The sequence below is a fragment of the Nematostella vectensis genome, chromosome 1 (assembly GCF_932526225.1).
Source record: "Nematostella vectensis chromosome 1, jaNemVect1.1, whole genome shotgun sequence".
Lineage (NCBI taxonomy): Eukaryota > Metazoa > Cnidaria > Anthozoa > Actiniaria > Edwardsiidae > Nematostella > Nematostella vectensis.
The window spans coordinates 12,493,244-12,514,582 of record NC_064034.1 but is presented as its reverse complement, the minus strand read 5'-3'; the positions used below and the strand labels follow the sequence as shown (position 1 = coordinate 12,514,582).

General features: G+C 43.1%; 1 protein-coding gene across 3 annotated transcripts in view; it reads right to left on the bottom strand.

Annotated features, from left to right (window-relative positions):
* The window catches only part of LOC116601185, a 33,251-nt gene extending 16,226 nt beyond the window's left edge, over positions 1 to 17,025 (bottom strand). Inside the window, exons 1-24 of one of the 3 annotated variants that reach the window (XM_032361906.2) lie at positions 16,983 to 17,025; positions 16,537 to 16,593; positions 16,196 to 16,311; positions 15,475 to 15,551; positions 15,225 to 15,291; positions 15,011 to 15,096; positions 14,678 to 14,732; positions 14,292 to 14,355; positions 13,264 to 13,325; positions 12,624 to 12,716; positions 10,714 to 10,785; positions 6,318 to 6,493; positions 5,910 to 5,991; positions 5,022 to 5,103; positions 4,459 to 4,513; positions 4,113 to 4,197; positions 3,746 to 3,814; positions 3,558 to 3,659; positions 2,981 to 3,061; positions 2,420 to 2,473; positions 2,065 to 2,212; positions 1,537 to 1,815; positions 1,066 to 1,197; positions 150 to 319 (exon numbers count right to left, since the gene is read on the bottom strand). In XM_032361906.2, coding sequence (XP_032217797.2) covers positions 150 to 319; positions 1,066 to 1,197; positions 1,537 to 1,815; positions 2,065 to 2,212; positions 2,420 to 2,473; positions 2,981 to 3,061; positions 3,558 to 3,659; positions 3,746 to 3,814; positions 4,113 to 4,197; positions 4,459 to 4,513; positions 5,022 to 5,103; positions 5,910 to 5,991; positions 6,318 to 6,493; positions 10,714 to 10,785; positions 12,624 to 12,716; positions 13,264 to 13,325; positions 14,292 to 14,355; positions 14,678 to 14,732; positions 15,011 to 15,096; positions 15,225 to 15,291; positions 15,475 to 15,551; positions 16,196 to 16,311; positions 16,537 to 16,591 — 2,262 coding nt within the window. In that variant the 5' untranslated portion in view covers positions 16,592 to 16,593; positions 16,983 to 17,025. Of the gene's footprint in view, positions 1 to 149; positions 320 to 1,065; positions 1,198 to 1,536; positions 1,816 to 2,064; positions 2,213 to 2,419; positions 2,474 to 2,980; positions 3,062 to 3,557; positions 3,660 to 3,745; positions 3,815 to 4,112; positions 4,198 to 4,458; positions 4,514 to 5,021; positions 5,104 to 5,909; positions 5,992 to 6,317; positions 6,494 to 10,713; positions 10,786 to 11,000; positions 11,157 to 11,313; positions 11,369 to 12,623; positions 12,717 to 13,263; positions 13,326 to 14,291; positions 14,356 to 14,677; positions 14,733 to 15,010; positions 15,097 to 15,224; positions 15,292 to 15,474; positions 15,552 to 16,195; positions 16,312 to 16,536; positions 16,594 to 16,982 lie in introns of those variants that run through there. The other 2 variants (XM_048726702.1, XM_048726697.1) reach the window with 2 other exon arrangements.
* Between the last annotated feature and the right edge of the window lie 4,314 nt (positions 17,026 to 21,339).

The following is a 21,339-nucleotide window of genomic DNA, read 5'->3' as shown; positions in this document are numbered from 1 at the left end:
CAGTGAATTACTCTGGGTCTTACCCTGCGTTTTCTCTAGAGACGCCCCTTAAAAGCGTAACACAAGTGATAACCGTCCAAACAAAAGGGCGCATCTGATATTGCGCGTGCGTTTGAGTGAGAATCGGAAAATTGACCACTGGTACCCACATTTTTCAAATCTATCTGCAAGTATTGCTCGCGGTCACCGCGTCCGCACCACGCCTGTTTCCCGCCAAGACGTCCATGTTTTGCCATATGGTCTTTGTTGGTGAAGGACGAAGCAGAGATCTGGTCATCTTTGATCTTACGGCTAGCCATTCCGAGAGGTAATAAGCAGTCTGCCAAAAATGAGAACCTTAAATTAGCCTTTTCTTGGGAGTAAACCATGTATAATAAACGTTATTTCTTCTATTCGGCGGGTTCTAAAGACAAGAAGTGTATAAATGCTATCGTAATAGGCAGAGCGAATACCATGTGTATGTATGCATGCTCAATATTAATCGTTGATGCTCACGACAATGGGACAGGCGGGTGCAGTGTCATACTTACAGTGTTTGACTAAACATTGTCGTCAACCAGCTACGCGACCACGCGACAAGCCCGCATGTAAGCCTGGGTAAAAACCACTGAAGTGCATAGCTGCATATATTAGCCATCGCATTACTTCAGACTTATACCGCATTCATACTAGCACTTTAAATCAGTTTAAAGGTGGTTTAATTAAACTGGTTTAAGTCTCAATCTCCCAACAATGGACAGAACGATTAACAAAACTGAATAGACTGTGCTGTATATGTTACTAAGTGATCATTTAGCTAGTAAGAATTCAACACAATGAGAAACTTAGCAAGTTATCAGGCAAAGAAAATCCTTGTTTAGCTACATGGTTTTGGTGTGAATGCAGCATTAGACACGGTAGCGGTGGCTAATATATGCAGGAGCTTCAGTGGTTTTTACCCATGCTGACATGCGGGCTTGTCGCGTATACTCGGAGCCGGTTGACGACAACCTTTTGTCAATCTGCTGTATTCAAACGCAGACAAAACCTTGTGTGTTGTCTTCACATACCACGCGATGTCCTTACCTTGACTCATAAAGTCGATCTTTATCCTGGGAAGGTCGCAGTCCCCATAGATACACATTTGCGTACCAGCAGTGTAGCCACCGCTATACGGGTGGACGCATTTGCCGCTGGCGCTGTGCTTCAAAGAGCCTCCTATCGGAATTATAGCAATATCTAGAGACATCTCATTTATCTTATCTTTCTCATCTCATCGGACGGCTCCACGTGATGATAACATAAACTAGCAAAGACAACTAAGCAATTGGGGTATATATCTATACGGCAGATTGCAAGTGGTAGGGTGAGTAACAAGGGTGAAGAGTGAGTCGAACACGGGGGTTGTTGGGCGAGTCAAGGGACTAGGGCTGGTTTGGCATTGGATTAGAGGAATTCAGAGGCAAACACATTCAGGCAGCGATCTTAACAGCACTTTTGGTGATAGGACAATGAATGCAAACGTTAATTTGCCAGTGAATATCATAGAGTCATTACCTTGGGTTCGTTCAAAAGTGGCCTGCGCTCGGCTGCACTTGGAGCTGATCTGAAGAAGAGTGTTGTCCCAGTTGTTTGAGTCCTTAGGACACACTAGCTTATCACTGCACGCATGCTTTAGTACTCTATCCGCTGACAGAGTAAATTGCATTTCTTGCTTCTCGCAGTCGGCGGAGTCAGAGAAGACAAGAGCCGTACCATCAGCAGCCTGGCATCCGCCACGCTGAGGTGCGAGGCAGAAGTTATTTGTACGTAGTGGCGTCGGGCTTGAAGCATCGACTGAAACAAGGTAAAATCAGGCAAAACTTTGATAGTAATTACAAAACGAGGAGTAAAATGGTAATCTTAAAAACTAGACTCATGAATAAAGTATGGTCAATAGTAGGGTCTAGTCGGGTTGGGGCGGTTGCGCGACTGACAAACGCGAACGGCTGCAAAGGAGACTATACACGGTCAGGCTTATCCTGATTGCTTCACAAAGAGGACCAGGAGCACAACAATAGTAAATTGCCGAGTAGACTTGTCTACCTCCAGAGCCGGAGCAGCCGAAGATCTCAGTAGTGAGGCACATCTTGGTGCTCCAGTGGCGGGGGTTGATGCGGATGTAGCGCGCCACGATGCGGGGCGAGAGAGCGTGCTCGCTAACCTGGCCGGGGTACTCTATTCCGCGGATGATCTGATACGAAACAGGCATCACGTAAAAGACAGGCTCATAGGAGCTTTCAGATTTGTGAAAAAAAACTTGCAGATACAAAACTGAAGGTATTTAGAGATGACACGACACAACACGGTATGAAACGACACGACATGACACGACATGTTCTGGGCTTGTGGGACCGGGGAGGTCCCTTAATAAGCTTATAATAAATCAGTGTTATTGCACCTGTTTTTCGCTGTCACATTCATATCCGTCGCGCGCGTACTCATCGCCAGGACACTGAAGAGGAGAAAGATAAAAGATGGAAACAATCCGGTGTATATAAGAACACTCCGTGGCTGTGCCCACGGTAGTTGAATATATTGTTTACTATATGTACCTTCCATGCATAATATCACGGCAGATGGGCACACACTTGGTGGCAGTGCGCGTGCAGCGGCGTAGCCAGGATTTTAAACAGGAGGGGGCCCAAAAGGGACTTTCATGGCATTTTTTTCTTCTGTATTTTAGATAATGTCTCATACATTTACTGTATTTTTGGCTGCTAAAAGGGGGGCTATGGAACCTACCTGCCCAGATCTCACAGTAAAGTAACATAGAGTGTGCATATATTATATAGAGTGCTTGGCTATGGTTCCTACCCGTCCAGATTTAACCGTAAAGGGACATAGAATGTGCATATATTATATAGAGTGCTTGGCTATGGTTCCTACCTGCCCAGATTTCACCGTAAAGGAACATAGAGTGTATGCATATATTATATAGAGTGCTTGGCATGGCACCTACCCGTCCAGATGTTCCTGTACAGTACTCCGGCACGTCGCACTCGCCCTTGCTTTCTCGGCACATCTCACCCTCCGCCTTAAACTGAACACGAAAAGAGTAAACTTAAAGTACCTGGATAATGGATAGGTAGCTGTTATAGGTGAACAATTGTTACTGTATTATAGCGATCAACCGTTTTCCAGATGATGATTGTCCTGTGTAAATTTGAATGCAAAGAGCGACGCGTTTGTTTGACGCCATCCTTTCCGACTTTTGAAATATCGGTAATTTTGCGATCAAGCACGAAATTGCTTGAGATGCTTTTTACTGTAGTAAAATAATGCACTTCGACTTTAAACAAACGCCGAACTCTGCGAGAGACTCGCTCAGTGCGGCCCATGGTCCAGTTTAACTGGACGGACTGAAGACACATTTATACAGTGCGGTCCAAATTCCATTTACACCATGCCAGCGTTAACCCGATCAATAAATGCTAAAACTTTTTAATTCTTCATAATTTTGCTGGTATTTGAGAACATTTCAGCTTAACGTGAGCTCGATTGGTCTACGATCTGCTATAAGATAAGGGAATTCTCACCAAGCAGTTAGCGCAGCATCTGTGGTTGAGATCACTACACTGCGATCCCGGCTTCAGTTTGCAAGTTTTCGGTTCGCAGCATAGGTCTTTCTCTTGACAATTCTAGGTTAAACACAAAGACAATCGTTTTTTATTATTATTTTCCAAAAATAAATAATGACAGAAGTCTTCAGTGCCGCCTGACAGACCTGTTCGGTGCCACAGTCGCATTCCTCTCCTTCTTCTGCAATCCCGTTACCGCATTTCGGTTGCATTTCCTACAAGAAAAATGATAAGTTTGTTGACAGCTGATGGGCTAAGTGCTTTAGACCTAACGGGAGCAGGGGCGTAGCCAGGGGGGGTGGCCCAGGGGGCCCGCCTCCCTTCTAGCAGCCAAAATACAGTAAATGTATGAGACATTATCTAAAATACAGGAGAAAATGGATTGAAAGGGCCTTTTGGGCCCCCTCCTGTTAAAAATCCTGGCTACGCCGCTAGGGAGTCAAAACCTTTACCCCTTTCAGTGTTCTCAAGCATCTTCAAAAAGGCAAATTCTCAAAGATATGTGGATTATACCTCTTTTGGAATATTATACAAGCAGGAGTCGTCCACTTTCTGCAGAGCTTCCATACTGCAGTCTGAGAAGCCTGCAATGCGAGTCCTAAACATCGAGGAACGACAAGGTATCAACAATATTAATAACAAAACGACATTAACAACACAATAATAGAGGACTATACGTTAGCTAAGGCGACAAACATACTAGCAAACCAATAGCCAATAATATTTCGGTAAATTTCGTCACTTCTGGTCTTTCATATTATTACCTTCTGGTCTTTCATATTATTACTTGGTAATAATAAGCTTCTACACAGCCGTGATAAGCCCTTCTACACAGCTTACAAGTATCATCCTTACTTACTTGTGTCCGCCCATGATACATCCCCGAGGTGTCAGACAAGTGCAGTGACCTATCTCTACAAAAAGAAAACAAACTTTACAGTTTCCTAAGCACCTCTGACTGAAGAACTTGATCAAAGACTCGGTTCTTGGTTAGTAAAACACAATTTGGCTGTTGTATTTTATCCTATGTTAATGACAAGTCATAGTTATAGCAAGCCGCGTGCTATTTTCTGAAAGACATTTCAGTGCTTCATACCAACTTTCACGATGCTGGGCTGTGTTAACGGGACCGTAGCAGGGGGTGGGGCGATTCTGTATTATGCGAGAACTGCTACGGCACTGGATAATCCAGGATTTGTTAAAGGGGACACATTTTAAAGGGACAATTTCAGTATGGTGGGCGGTGAGGATCCAGGATTTGTTTAAGGGGACACATCTCAAGGGGACACTTTCGGGATGGTGGGCAGTGCTAGTCCAGGATTTGTTAAAAGGGGACACATTTCAAGGGGACAATTTTAGGATTGTGTGCGTCGAGGATCCAGGATTTGTTAAGGAGAAACAATCCCCAGGAACAACAGATACCTTCGTCGTGTTCCATGCCAAAGTTGTGTCCCATCTCATGTGCTACAGCAATCCATGGTCCCATGACGGTTTGGTGGTTCCACTGATACAAATGCAAATATCAAGTTCACCCTGTGTAGCCTGATGTCGACGGACAAACTTATCAACACTGGGTAGAGGGGATGATGAATCGAGACGAACATTAAAAGTATATAAATAGAATAAATAAGTTGAAGTAGCTAATCACTTTTATTACAGCTAGATGCCGAATTACGAGAGCGCAGATTTAGACGTAGTCGACCTAAAGGCATGTCTGACCACGGATCACAGCTAAGACCGAAATTGTTGGTTTTGTGGAGGGAGGAAACCGGAGAACCCCAAGAAACATCCTCAGGGCAAAGGCAAGACCAACTAACTCAACTCACATCGGAACCGGGAATCGACCCAGAGCCACAAATGGTGCAGTCTGAGGCAAAGGCACTGCTGAGCGACTCTCTGGTAACTGCGCAACCTAACCTCCCCTTAGAAGCATTGCCAATACAGTTACTTAAGAATAGGCCATTCCAGCTATAAGCATGCGCGCGCACTCACCATGGAAACCTACCTTAAATAGCGGCGGTAAAACGCCGCCATTTCAAAACAAAAAGGCTAGTTTAACGGCGCGGTACTGGAACTAGTCTTGCGTTTTTCAGCACTGTCCCTCAACTACCGGCATGCAGCGCGCGCTTCGTTTGGTGCAAGCTAAAAAAAGAGCGCTGCATTCTGGTAGTTGAGGTAAGTTTCTATGGTAATGCGCACGCAAAATTATAGCAGGAATGGCCTATTGGGGTGGATTACAATGGCAAAGCTGATTGTGCAAGGCAACACTACAAGAAACGTCGCCTGAATGGCGACAAAAATAATCCCTACCGCGTCAATGGCGCAAGATTTAGGTGTACACATGTGGTACAGGCCAGCAAGCCCCCCGATCCCGTCGTCCCATCCGTCATTACTGAAACAAACAGAATCATGCATGTTAAAACATCAGTCAAAAACAATACCCAATACCGTATCGTATATAGCATTCCCAGTGATTACTATGGTAAAACGAAAGTGGAGGCAACTTAGGCAACAGAGAAAACGAACCACAATTCAAAACTGCGAAGGGTAGGGTGGGGTTGTAGTATAAAAATTTGCCATAAGATAACAAACACGATAAACTCCAATCCAGTGAAATATGCAAAACAATGCGGTGACAAAATATCTGGCTCAGCCTTAAGCCAGCCAAATACAAAAGTTTCCCTCCCTAAAGTAAGTCAAATCACCTCTCATTCTTACCAAAGGAGCTGCGCGTTGTCATGGGTCGGAAATTTCTTGCGTAAGATATCTTTTCTGTATTTTTCCAAGTCTTCAAGTAGCGGATACGAGACATCGCTCTTTCGCTTCACTTTGTCTCTGTCAGTCCAGATCTCGGCGGCGCCTAGCACGATACGAATGTTGATGCGTTTGTAGATCTGTAGATCCAGGAGATAAAGATATTAGTTCGCTAAATAGATTAACGATGCCCATACCTTGCTGAATAAATATGCGAGTACTTTTGGAGCAGCATATCTAATTTGCATGCGGCTTAAACTGTACGGCATGTTGGAACGTGCAGAATAAAATTAAAACAAAAGGCAACTAATCGGCGTCAAGTTGCCTAAATTATTTCGGCTGGAAATTGTCGAAAACACAGAGTTTGAAGCCGATTTTCCGTAAAAACAATGAATCTAGATTAATCACTTCACTTTAAAAAATGCGCAACCTATTGTACAATATGTCAGTGCGCAGCGCAGTGCCGAGTCTAAAGCCCAGCGTGGAAGGCCTCTGGGCAGCCTCTCATGTCAATTACAGACTGTGGAAGGTTGTTCTGTTGACTGTGGAACAACCTTCCACAGTCTCAGTGCACGGGGAAAATAACTATATTTATATGTCAGTTCTAGCGTTAGGAATAGTATAGAATTCAGAGTGTTGAGTGCGGGGCAAGGCGCGAGACGGTTTCCTCAGATCTTCGAGTGGCAGGATAGAGGCATTATTTAGGCCACTGTTTAGCAGCACCAATGATGAGGTGCGCCTGCGGTCTTCGAGTGGCTGCCAACCCAGTTCGGAAAGGAGGCGCGTCATTGTGCCGGGTTCGAAGGAGAAGAAGTCTGCCGTAACAAAGCGTGCTGCACGCCTCTGGACTTTCTCGATCTCGACGATGAGCTTGCTGGTATGCGGGTCCCAGATAGCACTTGCATATTCCAACAGCGGCCTAACGAGGCCAACGTAGGCTGCTTCCTTCGCTTTTGTGTCGCAAAAGTGCAGCCCAAGTAGGCCTAGGATCTTGTTTGCCTTGCTCACTGTTTCAGCAAAATATGTCTGTTCCATCGGAGGTCCCTTGTTATTGTGACTCCGAGGTACTTTATTTCCTCAACAAAGTCCAGGGCCACACCTTCCAGATAGTACAGGTGGTTGATGTTGTTTCTGGTTTTTCCTTGAGATGCGGATCATGTTACACTTGGCTGCTTGGAAGCTCATGGACCACTGGTCAGCCCAGGACGTGAGTCTCGATATGTCTCGCTGTAGCTCTTCGCAATCCTCTCGCGATCTAATAGTGCGGTAACAAATACAGTCGTCTGCAAAGAGTCTGATCTCGGACCGTACATATTCTTGTCATTTATAAACAGGTTAAACAGGACTGGGCCAAGGACAGTACCTTGGGGCACACCTGATGTAACCCGCGTCCAGCTTGACTTTGCCCCATTGACACAAACACGCTGGTACCGCTCACACAAAAAGGCATCAATCCATTTCAAGGTTTGGCCACCGATTCCATAGCTGTATAGTTTGGACTTGAGCCGTTAGTGGGGACGCTGTCAAAAGCTTTCGCAAAGTCTAACACAAAGGCGTCGGTTTAAAAGCCACGGTCCAAGGCTGAGGCCCAGTCGTTTATGACAAAACACAGTTGTGTCACACAACTGCGCTTTTTCCTGAAGGCATGCTGGCGGTCAGATAAGATCTGGTGAGCTTCTAGGTGTCGATTTATGTGCGAGCACACAATGTGTTCTAGAATCTTGCAAATAACGCTAGTAAGAGAAATTAGACGATAGTTGGAGGCAAGAGATCAATCGCCTTTCTTGTGTATAGGGCATATTTTTTCGCAATGCGCCACTCCCGGGGCAGGTTGCCGGCGTCCAGGGACTTCTGGAAGATCTGTTTTAATATTGGCGAGATCACCGGTGCACACTCCTTTAGCACGCGTGGATGGAAACCATCAGGGCCAGCTGCTTTTGATGACGTGAGACCTGCAAGTAACTTGCGAACTCCCTCCTCTGTGACGGCAATGCTTGGAATCTGGGGGAATCTGCGCTTGAGTAATGGTATCGAGTCAGTATCTTCATCGGAGAAATTTTCCCGAAAGTGCTGGTTTAGCATTTCCGACTTTCCAATGTCGGACTCCACAAGCCGGCCATTCGTTGCTTTTAATAGTGGCATAGATTGACTGTATTTTTTTTGGGATCTGATGAACTGCCAGAAGGGCTTCGGATTGGACTTTATATCGCCGATCATGTTGTTTATATAGCCGCTTCGCGCTTGGAGCAGGGCACGCCTTAGTTTCCTTCTAATGTTTCGCCATTTATCCCGCACCCTGGAACACCCGGTCTTCTTGAACTTGGCATGGAGTCGGTTTTTCTTCTGGACAAGCCGACGCAACGTTGGGTTTAACCAGGGGAGACTGGTTCTACCAGATACAAACTTGGATGGAATGGCCTTGTCGATTGAGTCTTGAAGAGTGTCTCTAAATAGGGTACACCTCGGCGGATTTTGTCTCTGAACCGGTAGGCGAGAAGCTTTCTTGGAGCTTGGACATGTCAGCGCGAATGCGGTCAAAATCTCCTTTAGAGTATAGGTAGATCTTCCGTCGTGGTTTCCGCAGGGGAGGAGTGGAACATGTGATAGAGTAACCGATCAGATATTTGATGCAAGGCCAGGTCGGTTGGTAAACAAGAGGTCCAGTGTTTTGTCATCAGTAGGTGGGGAAGGTGACGAGCTGATCCATATAGAAGTCGCGCATTATTATGCACCAGGCCCTAAGATTCGCAAAGTTCCCCGCCATTTCTGTGGTGACGTTTGTCCAGTCCAAATTCCTGAAGTTGAATTCGCCCAATACGTGGATGGCTGGTGAGTTGTCTGGTGGATGGAACTCACAGATCTTACAGAGCTTGTTGCGAAGCCCCGATAGTTCTGTATGATGCTTGTCAGGCGGCCTGTAGTAACTGCAAAAGTAGTGCGGTTGCCCACGCAGGCGCACTTTGGCCCAGACTCCTTCGGCGGTCTTGGTATCAACATCACATCGAATAGGACTAAGCGTTGATTTTATGGCCAGGAGAACTCTTCCGCCGCCGAGTACTCTGTCTTTTCTAAATATAGAATAGCCCAGTTCAGGGGGGAAGAGTTCGGTGTCTAGGATGTGCGAGTCAATCTTTGTTTCCTGCAGGGCAACAACGTCAGGTTTTTCGGTCTCTAGGTGAGACTGGAGCTCAAGCCGTTTTCCTCTAATGCTGTTTATGTTTGCGCAGAGGACAGATATGGTGTTTTTCTTGCCGTGTTTCTCGCCACAAGTGGAGCGCCCGTGACCAGGGGATGACGTCATGAGAGGTGCGAACAAAGCTGGGGTCTCGTCGGTGGCACATTCCAGGGTGGTGAACTCGTTAAAACTTGTGAAGTTAAGCGAACTCATGAAGTGCGTAGTTGAAAAGTTTGGAAATAGGCAGGAGCTGCAGATCCACGTAAGTTTCGAGTTATTTTGGAGGGCCTCATACGATTTCGTTGTTTGGTAGATGCATTTTTTGTGATACCACAAAAGGCATTGTTCGCATTCTATGCCTGCTTGGTTTGACTTGACAGGCTTGGCGCATACTCCACAGGGGAATTTGCAAGGTCCAGGATTAATACAAATGCCTGTGTCACCAGCCATGACGAGCAGTAACAATAGGTAGCTGCTTTTAGACCGTGTAAAGATTGTTAAAAGGCCCGTAACATGGTTTGACAATAGACGATACAAAAAAATACCCTGATTTCCAAATGAAAGACTCTCTTGAACCAAACATGGAGATATAGTTACTCCAGCAGACCTGCTTGGGTAGAAATTGGTCTTGCCCTATAGCATGGGGCGGCTTCAAAGATGACCAGCGCCGAGAGCAAGAGTAGAGAGGCCGGCACAATCTCCATAGTTAACGGGAAGTAATATTAGACGGTAGAGCGCCAGTTTTCGGCTTAAAATCCACTTATACACGGGGAGACACCTTAGAGTGACGACTGTAGTAAATGCGGTCTTCCAAGAGGCCGGTGTAGTCCACAAATTGGGTTTCAGATGGAGCTCGGGCAGATACGTCCGCTCCGCTCAGGCATGCGCGTTCGAATTCAATTCGTAGCTCCGTCCCAGAGATAAACTGAGACAGCGCACGCAGTTATAGTGTGAAATCACACAAATCGATTCATCACCCTGGCTTTTTAGCGGTTAATACTGTCCATTATTCCGAGATAGCGAACCAATCAGAGCTCCCGTATATACTAACATTATTAATATTTATAAATTTATTTCATCTGTTTATCTATTCATTTATTTAATTATTAATTAAATTTTATATTGCTTTTTAAAGTGTTATAGCGCCCCCAGTAAAAGGGATACTGAGATTCCTGTCTTACTTACAGCGTCGATAGCGTTGGAAAGAGTTATCAGCTTCTGGGTCATCTTTTTAACATCGCTGCCATAATTCTTGTACTTAAAATAACAACAACAACTAACAATTAGAAAAATGTTTGATCAAAGCATGGACAATCAAGCGACTCATCAGTATAGGAAAGCATCATCCACTAGAAGGAGGATCTCGACAGCGTGTCTCCATCAGTGGTGAAGTCTGTACAAGCTTTATCATACACTTCAATGAGGACCTATCGACGACATAAAGCGTGCCTCATCAGTGGTCAAATACGTACCAATTTATTGTCCACTAGAAAGAGAAGCTCAACATAGCGTGTATCATCAGTGGTCAAATACGTACCAATTTATTGTCCACTAGAAAGAGAAGCTCAACATAGCGTGTATCATCAGTGGTCAAATACGTACCAATTTATTGTCCACTAGAAAGAGAAGCTCAACATAGCGTGTCTCACCAGTGGTCAAATACGTACCAATTTATTGTCCACTAGAAAGAGAAGCTCAACATAGCGTGCCTCATCAGTGGTCAAATACGTACCAATTTATCGTCCACTAGAAAGAGAAGCTCAACATAGCGTGTCAAATACGTACCAATTTATTGTCCACTAGAAAGAGAAGCTCAACATAGCGTGTCTCATCAGTGGTCAAATACGTACCAATTATTGTCCACTAGAAAGAGAAGCTCAACATAGCGTGTCTCATCAGTGGTCAAATACGTACCAATTATTGTCCACTAGAAAGAGAAGCTCAACATAGCGTGTCTCATCAGTGGTCAAATACGTACCAATTTATTGTCCACTAGAAAGAGAAGCTCAACATAGCGTGTCTCATCAGTGGTCAAATACGTACCAATTATTGTCCACTAGAAAGAGAAGCTCAACATAGCGTGCCTCATCAGTGGTCAAATACGTACCAATTTATTGTCCACTAGAAAGAGAAGCTCAACATAGCGTGTATCATCAGTGGTCAAATACGTACCAATTTATTGTCCACTAGAAAGAGAAGCTCAACATAGCGTGCCTCATCAGTGGTCAAATACGTACCAATTTATCGTCCACTAGAAAGAGAAGCTCAACATAGCGTGTCAAATACGTACCAATTTATTGTCCACTAGAAAGAGAAGCTCAACATAGCGTGCCTCATCAGTGGTCAAATACGTACCAATTTATCGTCCACTAGAAAGAGAAGCTCAACATAGCGTGTCAAATACGTACCAATTTATTGTCCACTAGAAAGAGAAGCTCAACATAGCGTGTCTCATCAGTGGTCAAATACGTACCAATTATTGTCCACTAGAAAGAGAAGCTCAACATAGCGTGTCTCATCAGTGGTCAAATACGTACCAATTATTGTCCACTAGAAAGAGAAGCTCAACATAGCGTGTCTCATCAGTGGTCAAATACGTACCAATTTATTGTCCACTAGAAAGAGAAGCTCAACATAGCGTGCCTCATCAGTGGTCAAATACGTACCAATTATTGTCCACTAGAAAGAGAAGCTCAACATAGCGTGTCTCATCAGTGGTCAAATACGTACCAATTTATTGTCCACTAGAAAGAGAAGCTCAACATAGCGTGTCTCATCAGTGGTCAAATACGTACCAATTATTGTCCACTAGAAAGAGAAGCTCAACATAGCGTGTCTCATCAGTGGTCAAATACGTACCAATTTATTGTCCACTAGAAAGAGAAGCTCAACATAGCGTGTCTCATCAGTGGTGAAATACGTACCAATTTATTGTCCACTAGAAAGAGAAGCTCAACATAGCGTGTCTCATCAGTGGTGAAATACGTACCAATTTATTGTCCACTAGAAAGAGAAGCTCAACATAGCGTGTCAAATACGTACCAATTTATTGTCCACTAGAAAGAGAAGCTCAACATAGCGTGTCAAATACGTACCAATTTATTGTCCACTAGAAAGAGAAGCTCAACATAGCGTGTCTCATCAGTGGTGAAGTACTTTCTGTAGAACTCGTCTATCTCTCGACGCTCCTTATAAAAATAGTGATACACAGTATGTAAGGAAGACTATCTAGTTGTTTTTGCTTTTTCCTTAAAAGGTTAAATAGTATCTGACTTTGAGGAGTGACCAATCAGAGCGTTTGCCTCTCTTAACGTTGAAACTATAATCTAGATATGGTATATGGTCTACACAATGCATCATGGGTAGAAGAGTAGATTAAGCCATGACAATAGCAAAGAATATCAGGGCTGTTAAAGGCTGGTGGGGCTGTTGAAGGCCGGGTGGGGCATTGGGGAACGTCCCTCCCCAATATTAAAAAAATATATATAAGATATATATAAGGAAATGACTAGCAGGGGCAAAGCTGTGCCCCCACAAGTTGTCTTTGTACTGTGACCCCCCCCCCTCAATATTTCGAGGTCTCTGAATATATTTAATGACGCTAATAAAATGCATGGATGACATCAACGTCTGTCACGTCACTGTGTCACGGTCTCGTCGCGTACTTTTTGTTCATGACACTGTTATTAAAGGAGGGGCGAACAAATGAGATCATTATTATAATAACAAACCTACCCGTCTTGTCTTGAAATGGGATCTTGTTCTATTTATAGCTTTCTTCTCAGTATGAGAATGGCCTGAGTAATAATAATGAAATTGAAAAAAGGGGAACGAAATGTCAGGTTGACTTTACTATTCTATATTGTCTTTTCTATATTTTAGCGTTAACATAAACCTCCACAATAATTAAATAATAAGTGAAGCAAAAACAAGTGAGATCCAAGTGTTTTCATCGAGAAGGAAGCCCGGAAGACTGAAAAAGCCTCCCTAGCATATAGTGGTTTAACGCTCACACTTTCCAAACTGGTGTATCACTCCAAGTTTATATAGTCCCTAACACTGGTGTAACACTCCAAGTTTATATAGTCCCTAACACTGGTGTAACACTCCAAGTTTATATAGTCCCTAACACTGGTGTAACACTCCAAGTTTATATAGTCCCTAACACTGGTGTAACACTCCAAGTTTATATAGCCCCTAACACTGGTGTAACACTCCAAGTTTATATAGTCCCTAACACTGGTGTAACACTCCAAGTTTATATAGTCCCTAACACTGGTGTAACACTCCAAGTTTATATAGTCCCTAACACTGGTGTAACACTCCAAGTTTATATATTCCCTAACACTGGTGTAACACTCCAAGTTTATATAGTCCCTAACACTGGTGTATCACTCCAAGTTTATATAGTCCCTAACACTGGTGTAACACTCCAAGTTTATATAGCCCCTAACACTGGTGTAACACTCAGATTGACAAGACTCCCCTAAAACAGTTATACAAGACTCCCATAGCACATTTTCGGACACAGCAAGATTCACCAGACTCCCTAACACCGGTGTAAGGATCAGGTTACTGTTATCTAGGAGCAATTGGTTACGCAGTTGGCAGTGCGTCGCTCTGTAGTGCCTGTTTCCGTCGACACTAGATTCCGGGCCCGATTTCCTGTTTCTATGTAAATTCTGCTTAGTTCCGTGGTCAGACATGAGTCATATGGAAGTTACCAAAGACCCATTTCTCCAGAACTGGGAAGAAGGACCTACCGCAATCACGTGGGGTCTGTTGGTCCAATGGTTTCACGGCGTACACCTTGTGTGCACCAGTACCCTGATAAGGATAATAATCTTGCTTTGGTACGCGCACGACTGGTGGTTATGCTCATATTTTATGAGATGAGCAAGATGTCCAGATTTGTTAAAGAATGTCAAAAGTAACAAGAAAACTTTATAACAACCATCCACGTTTGAAGACTGGTATTCTATTAAAAATATTTGATTGAACTTATTTTAGTTACTCGATTGAATTAGCCGATGGGAATGGATGCTATGCCTGACTCTATATTGAGAAAGAGCGTGAGACAGCGGCGTGATTGGCCTTCTAAAAACGCGTTTCTTTAGAAAGGCTGGGATGATTATCTGCATCGACTTACCTTGTCGTCATGTGGTTGAATGTAGAAACGGGACTTTCCGTCGTCGATAAAGCCTCTGCAAGAGTAAGCAGCTAATAATAATGCTTCAAAAAGAGATGAATTTCTCTAGAGGTACACTTAGGGATAATTGTAAAGTTGAAGAAACAGTCTTACATTCTCGTGTTCGCGCGACCGCAAATTCATTTGGGGGCATTTTATCTTAAAATAGGCCCAGGTATTTCACAATGATAACAACAAAGAATCAAATAACTTGATGTTAACAGGAAGACGAAATAGGTGCTAAGTCTAAGCAGAGAAACACAATTGATAGTTAACAATTAATTAAAGACTTACCTGAGTCCTGAACACGTGCTGATCACAGCAAGAGAGTCGGAATTTCCTCGGATACGACCATGATAATGACACTTCTCCGGGGAAACCTGTGGCAAAAACCGAGATGTTGAGGGCGTAGGAATTAGGTAGGGTCTGACAAAGGAATAATGGAAAGGCCATCTACCAGTGCGCATTTTAAGTGAACATCGACAAGGACATCACGTGATCACGTCACCTGTTTGAGGACTTCAGTGCCATCCTTCTTGAAATAGCGTAGGGTGAACGATGGGGAAACCAGATCACTAAAATAACAAACTAATATCAACCAAAAGTGAATAAAGGAGGTAAAATTGTCTCCACTTTCCTACGATAGGTAGTTTGTCTTTTTTTTTTTCACAGGGTCACAGAAACGTAGTGTTTATTACCTGTAAGCAGAATACGATTATAAAATAATAACAGAATATAAAAAGGTACAAAGAACAGACCGATTTTTCTTGAGGTCGATGTGGTGGGTTTTCCCGAACGCGTTCACGACATATGACGCTTGCTCTTCATGGCCGATCTAGAAAATAATGCAGGTTAAAATATGATAACAAATACGGTTGAATTATTGACAAAAAAGGCTTCGCAAAAAGCCTCAGCCTCATATTTTGTCATCCTGCAAAGTACACGTGAGAGCATTCATTTCCATTGTCCCTTTTTGGGATGCTGTTGTAATTTTTTCAAGATTTGGTAAATAAAGATTTTGATTCTAATAAGATTTTAATAAGATTTTAATTTTAGGAGGTTACTTTGAGATTCGTTCTCAAAGTTTGTCCTCCAACAGTCAAATATTTGTTGAAAATGACTGGTGAGGTGTGGTTGACAAGGGCACAAAAATAGAAGGTTCTCCTCACGTTCACCTCCTGGGACAGGGAGCCCGACCCGGGAGACCTTTGTTATTCTTTTCATTCCATATTGGAAAAATAGTTATTTGTAGTTGTCTCGAAAAAGCCATTTGACTTAGTTACCCCTAATCAGCCGATGGAAAATGGTGATTTCTCTCATTTGGCGTTTTGCTGTGAAGAGAAAATGGCGGCTGACAATAGACTGGCGGCTGACTTAGCATACTTTTTCAACATTGTGTTGATTTATAGCTTGTATACACCACGACCATCTAGTTTTTCTACAGGTTGCCTGTTGTCTATCTACTATACCACGTCTGACCTTTGTCCTTGTGGATAGCTCTGCATCACCCCCGTCCGCACTCAAAGAGTCCGCTCTCCTTGGATAAGTCACTTCATACGCATTCCAGTCTACCTCGTCCTCATAGATAGATGCACCTGAAAACAAGAGGGTTCTTTATGTCATTCCCTCTATCCAACTGCTGTGGGCGTGGGCTTCTGTTTAACGCGTTTGGGAGAGATTGGTGGTTTGCGAAAGCCCCCTTAACCTAACTTTCTCCCCCTTTTTATTTAGAAAAACATTGTCTTGATTTTTTACAGGTTCTAAGGGACAGTTTTACACTTATGATGCTTTCTTCGACAAATTTGTGGAATGTGAATTACCATTGGCGATATAGATGAGTAGTGTCGCTATTAATAAGCCGACGAGAGACTCCATGGCTGAAAAAGAAAAAAGGGTAACAGAGTTACCCAGAATTATGAACAAGAGTTACCCAGCAGAGTTACCCAGAGTTGAGAACAATACACCGTTTTCTCCAAGTCAAATCAAGAGTAGTTCCCCTGCATTGTCTTCGCCGTAAAATAAACTGGGTACTGACAGTGATAATACAATAATAATGATATGGGTATCACATTAAAGCTTATACAAAAATTTATTAACTTGCGGCCCCAATAAACATGTGACTGATCCAAATATAAGTTGTGTTGTGTGTGTGTGTGTGTGTGTGTGTGGGGGGGGGGGGGGGGGGGGCATGGCTTATAGACAAGACTAGATAAAAAAAAGGAAGACTTGACAAGAAGGAAAGAAAATACATTAAGACTACACCTACCTGTGTCCCTGTGGGTCTGAGAGATACAAATTCGTCTGGCGTATAACAGTTTCTTGAAGTCATCAATAAGTAATGTGCACCACGCTGGAATCTGTCTAACGGTTTAGGATCTCAAGGACCCAGATCTTGACATTTTCGGGTATACTACTGTTTATTTGGGGTGAACGGCTCTAGGACGACTACCAATTATAAGCTTGGTTTTTGCATCTTAGGAAAGGTACTTGAATGGATAATATATACCAAGCGAGTTCAAAGTGTAGCGACCACGCCTCCGTACTTATGTGAAATAGTAGGGGGAAGAAATGAGCGATTGAACGTGTGAGAGCAAAATATGTTTAAATAATTTATGTGAACGACATTCCTAGCTCAAGAAAAAAAAAAAGTAAATTCCCACAAGGGGAATTCGTTCCCATAGATCGGCCCTTTTTCTCTGAGGTAGCTCGTTCTAGCTCGTGGCGGTATACTTAATTTTCCATAATTAGGAGCGCACGGATCTTTGGTCCAAATCAAATACTGAACCATCATCATATTTTACCTAGTGGTAATACATACAACATCCAGTATCAACTCAGTTTAACCACAGAAACAGGTAAGGTGGCCAAAGAAGCACGTGGCGTATAGGTACAGAGCTAGCCCCAGCACAAGACTCAACTACACGTACGGTGCTGAATAACGTATGCGTATGCGCGTGTTCTGGCAAAAACAAACACAATCGTAGTGTTGAATCGATCGAGTGAAGGTAGGAAAGGCTGACTTTAGTCGCTGTTTTGACTAACTGTACAGCATTTAAAACCATGTACACAAGATGACAGATTTGTTTGATAATGAGGGAGTCATAAAGAAAATTATAGCCTAAGTTTGGTGTAGCATTCGCCAAAATGTGACAGTTTGCCGGTAAAACGCCGCCATTTAAAAACAAAAGGTATAGTTTAACCGCGCAGTACTGGAACTAGTCTTGCGTTTTCAGCACTGGCAACTACACGTGAGTCCGAGAAAGAAGCCCTGTGACTGAAACACACTTATCGTCAAGTAGCCCTGTGACTGTTACACTTATCGTCATAAGGCGCCACATGGCAAGTAAATTAACCTCTGCTGACGCATATCAGGTAAAGGTCTTGGGGGCGTGTGCTCTTCTGCACGTAATACACGGAATACTAGACACCGTGCAGAATTAATGTTGGAAATAAGTCAAAGATCTTTGATAAAAAAGGGGTAACATGGACCCTTCAACCTGCTATCCATCAGGTTCATAACGCACCCTTTTAAAACGTGAATAACTGCCTGTTTCTTCACTGTACATCTTGGCAGTGCAAAAGATTAAAAGGCAAGGTTATAGACATTGTTCCTGATAATTCCGTACATAGGAAGACCTGGTGTATAGTTATAGTTATCAGTAGTATAGTAATGAGCTAATTGTTCTGTTTAGACAGCAGCTTAATACTAATGGGCCTTATTAGTGGCCTTGTTTCCTAAGCATGACAAGGTCATTTATAATCTTATCCCAGTAAATGGTATTCGCAACATCTTTGGCATTTCCAGAATTAGAAAACTGACAACAGCAGCTACAACAGGCATCGCAAGACAGACCATACCAATATCCTGTTCACTCATTTCTTTGCTAGCAGAAATAGAAGAGATTGGAACTTCTCCATGAGCGTTGAGTTAGTTTATTATAAGACAAGGGTATATCATAGCCCGATCATGGATACAATGTAGCGAAGGTTGTTGTCTGCTGTGTCATTATGACCATGGTGCTGTGTGTGGTCCTACTTGACCTTGCTTGAATGTAACACTTATTGCTTTATAATGAAGAGCTTATCCCTAATCTATTGCCGCTATTACTGCAATCACTTATCGTTATCAACTTAATAGGGCATCAAGGGTTCAATGGAACGTGCCAAGTGAGATGCGCCAAGCAAATTGGCATTCCACCCCTTCTTCCCAAGTCCTCGAATGACCACACCCCGTATACATTACTTTATTTCGTTGCTTTGCAATGCCTTACTCGGACTGCGCCGCCAAATGTCTCAAGCGAAAAGTAAGGCCATGTTCAGTCAAGCATTTTCTTTATTTGCTGTCAATCATAAAAATGATTGACAGGTAGTTAGGGCACGGGTCGGTGCATCTCCCATAAGGGTGATTAAACGCGCACCAATGTCAGCGCTTGAACTCGGAGCGCGGGAATTACGAACGTGTTAATTCGTTCCGTTGAGATTAACGAGAAAATGTCCAGAGAACAATATGCATTTTTGGCTAATAATAAGAGAAACTATTATCGGGATTTATGATGAGTAGCGTGGCTTGGTATATGCCAAGGTACCCCCTCCCTCCACATATAAAGAAAACGTTGACGTTTCGAGGGACTGGTACCGAGGACACAGTCACTGTATTTCTCTTCTGATTACAAGTCATAATGTTTACGAAGCACCTGCGGTACGGCAGCCCTAAAAATGACAAGAATCTTGCAGGTTTTCCAAATAAGGAATGGATTAGTTTCCTGGAAGAGACCGCGTCTGGGAAAAAACGACAATTTTTGGCTAAATTTTCGTGATATGCCCCCAAAAAAGGCAAGTTAGCAAAACTAAAAAAAAAATTTACTCTGCATATGAACCGAATTAATAATCTATTATAATAAGAGAACGGGGTGCTCAGGGACATATTATTAGGAGGTGGTGTACTGGGGACAGCCTCCCCCAACTTCCCCAAATATAATAAAAATGTTTATAGATGACCAGTAAAAGAGTGTGTGTTCGCCCCCAATTCATCCATTCATTCATTCATTCATTCATTCATTCATTCATTCATTCATTCATTCATTCATTCATTCATTCATTCATTCATTCATTCATTCACCCCGTAGGCACTGTCCGATGGGCAAGTAGAGCAATATACTTTTGGTCACTATACAATCATCCTTCAGCCTTATCCCATATGCTGACAGAAATACGCACCTTCTCGAGAAAGGCTGCCAGATTGGGGATGACCCATCAGATGGTTTCGTCAGTGATGAGCATCTCGGGCTTAAGGATACCTAGACCCAAGCGGTAATTACCCCGATCGTCCCGGGAAAATCGCTCGCGCTCGCGTCGGATTAAAGCAAATGCCAACAAACTATATATCAATTTAAAGCTTAATTATTGTACTTTCCTCTTAAAATAATCATTTTTTTATACGCGCTTAGTTTTGATTGCTTTTGCCTGGTCCGAAGTGCGAAATCGACCACTTTTAAACATGCGAATTATTTATACACACCAAAAGCGCGTAACCTCCCGGGATCTGCTTTATATCTTTCGTTATGTACTAAACTGACAAACCGTGTCTACATTTGACGTCACACAGCCTCGTTAATTGATAATCAAGGGTCAAAGTTAGGCGTGGAATAATTTTGCTTTTTTGGCTACAACGCGCTAATTAAGTCCGTAGCAAAAAAAAGCTATTGATTATCCGCGGCACGGTGTGACAGAACAATATCTATACTAGACGCTTGCCAAGTTGCGTAGGAATCGGGCGGTTAGAAGTGTACCTTTAATTCACATATTTAGAGTAAGATGGGGTGAAATTTGATTGCGAGATATCGGGGACTGAAGTTGTGAAAACAGCGTGACAGTAATGACAGACGAAGAGCAAATAGAGCAGAGTATGGCAACCAATCACATTGCACGCTTTACACGCAGCGGGAAAACTCTTAGGCGCTCAAATGTCATAGCGCTAGTCGTGCAAGTGAAGGAAGATGCCTAGACCGAAGCGAGCTTTCTTGCACCGAAGAAAAGAGCGCGAAAAACTTAAAAAGACCGCGAACGGAGACAGCTCTATGTTTTGGGCTTTTTTCCTCGCTTAGCCTTCTTCGAAGGAAGCCAAAGATTCTAACTTAATCTTGGCGTAGTTTACAACTATGCAAAATTTAGAGTAAACGCTTATAAAGTTGATATAAATACGGGTAAATCTCGGATAAAACGTCGATAATGATACTGACGCGCTTGTATGCTAATTAGAGAGAAAAGCCGTAAAACTAAGTTCCCCGGATGTTGATCGCGGGACTTTGAGCTAAGTAAACAGGATTATTGGATTATTGACGCCTTCGAGAATAACGCTACACTCGTTCGAATTCGGTTTTTCTCGAATATCTGGCGGAGTATTTAAGATTTTGGTGGTATTTTTTGCTAACAACTTGAGTGTGCCTATTGTCATCGAATGGCATAATAAAAATTTTTTACCCGAAATGAAGACATTTGGGTCTACGGTATCGTTAAATATTGCGAAATAATGAAATATAGCGAAAAAGACGCGCACAAAAATGACGTCATTTTCAATTTTTGACAGTGACGACCTTTCGTTCGATGGCCTCCCTACTGAATGA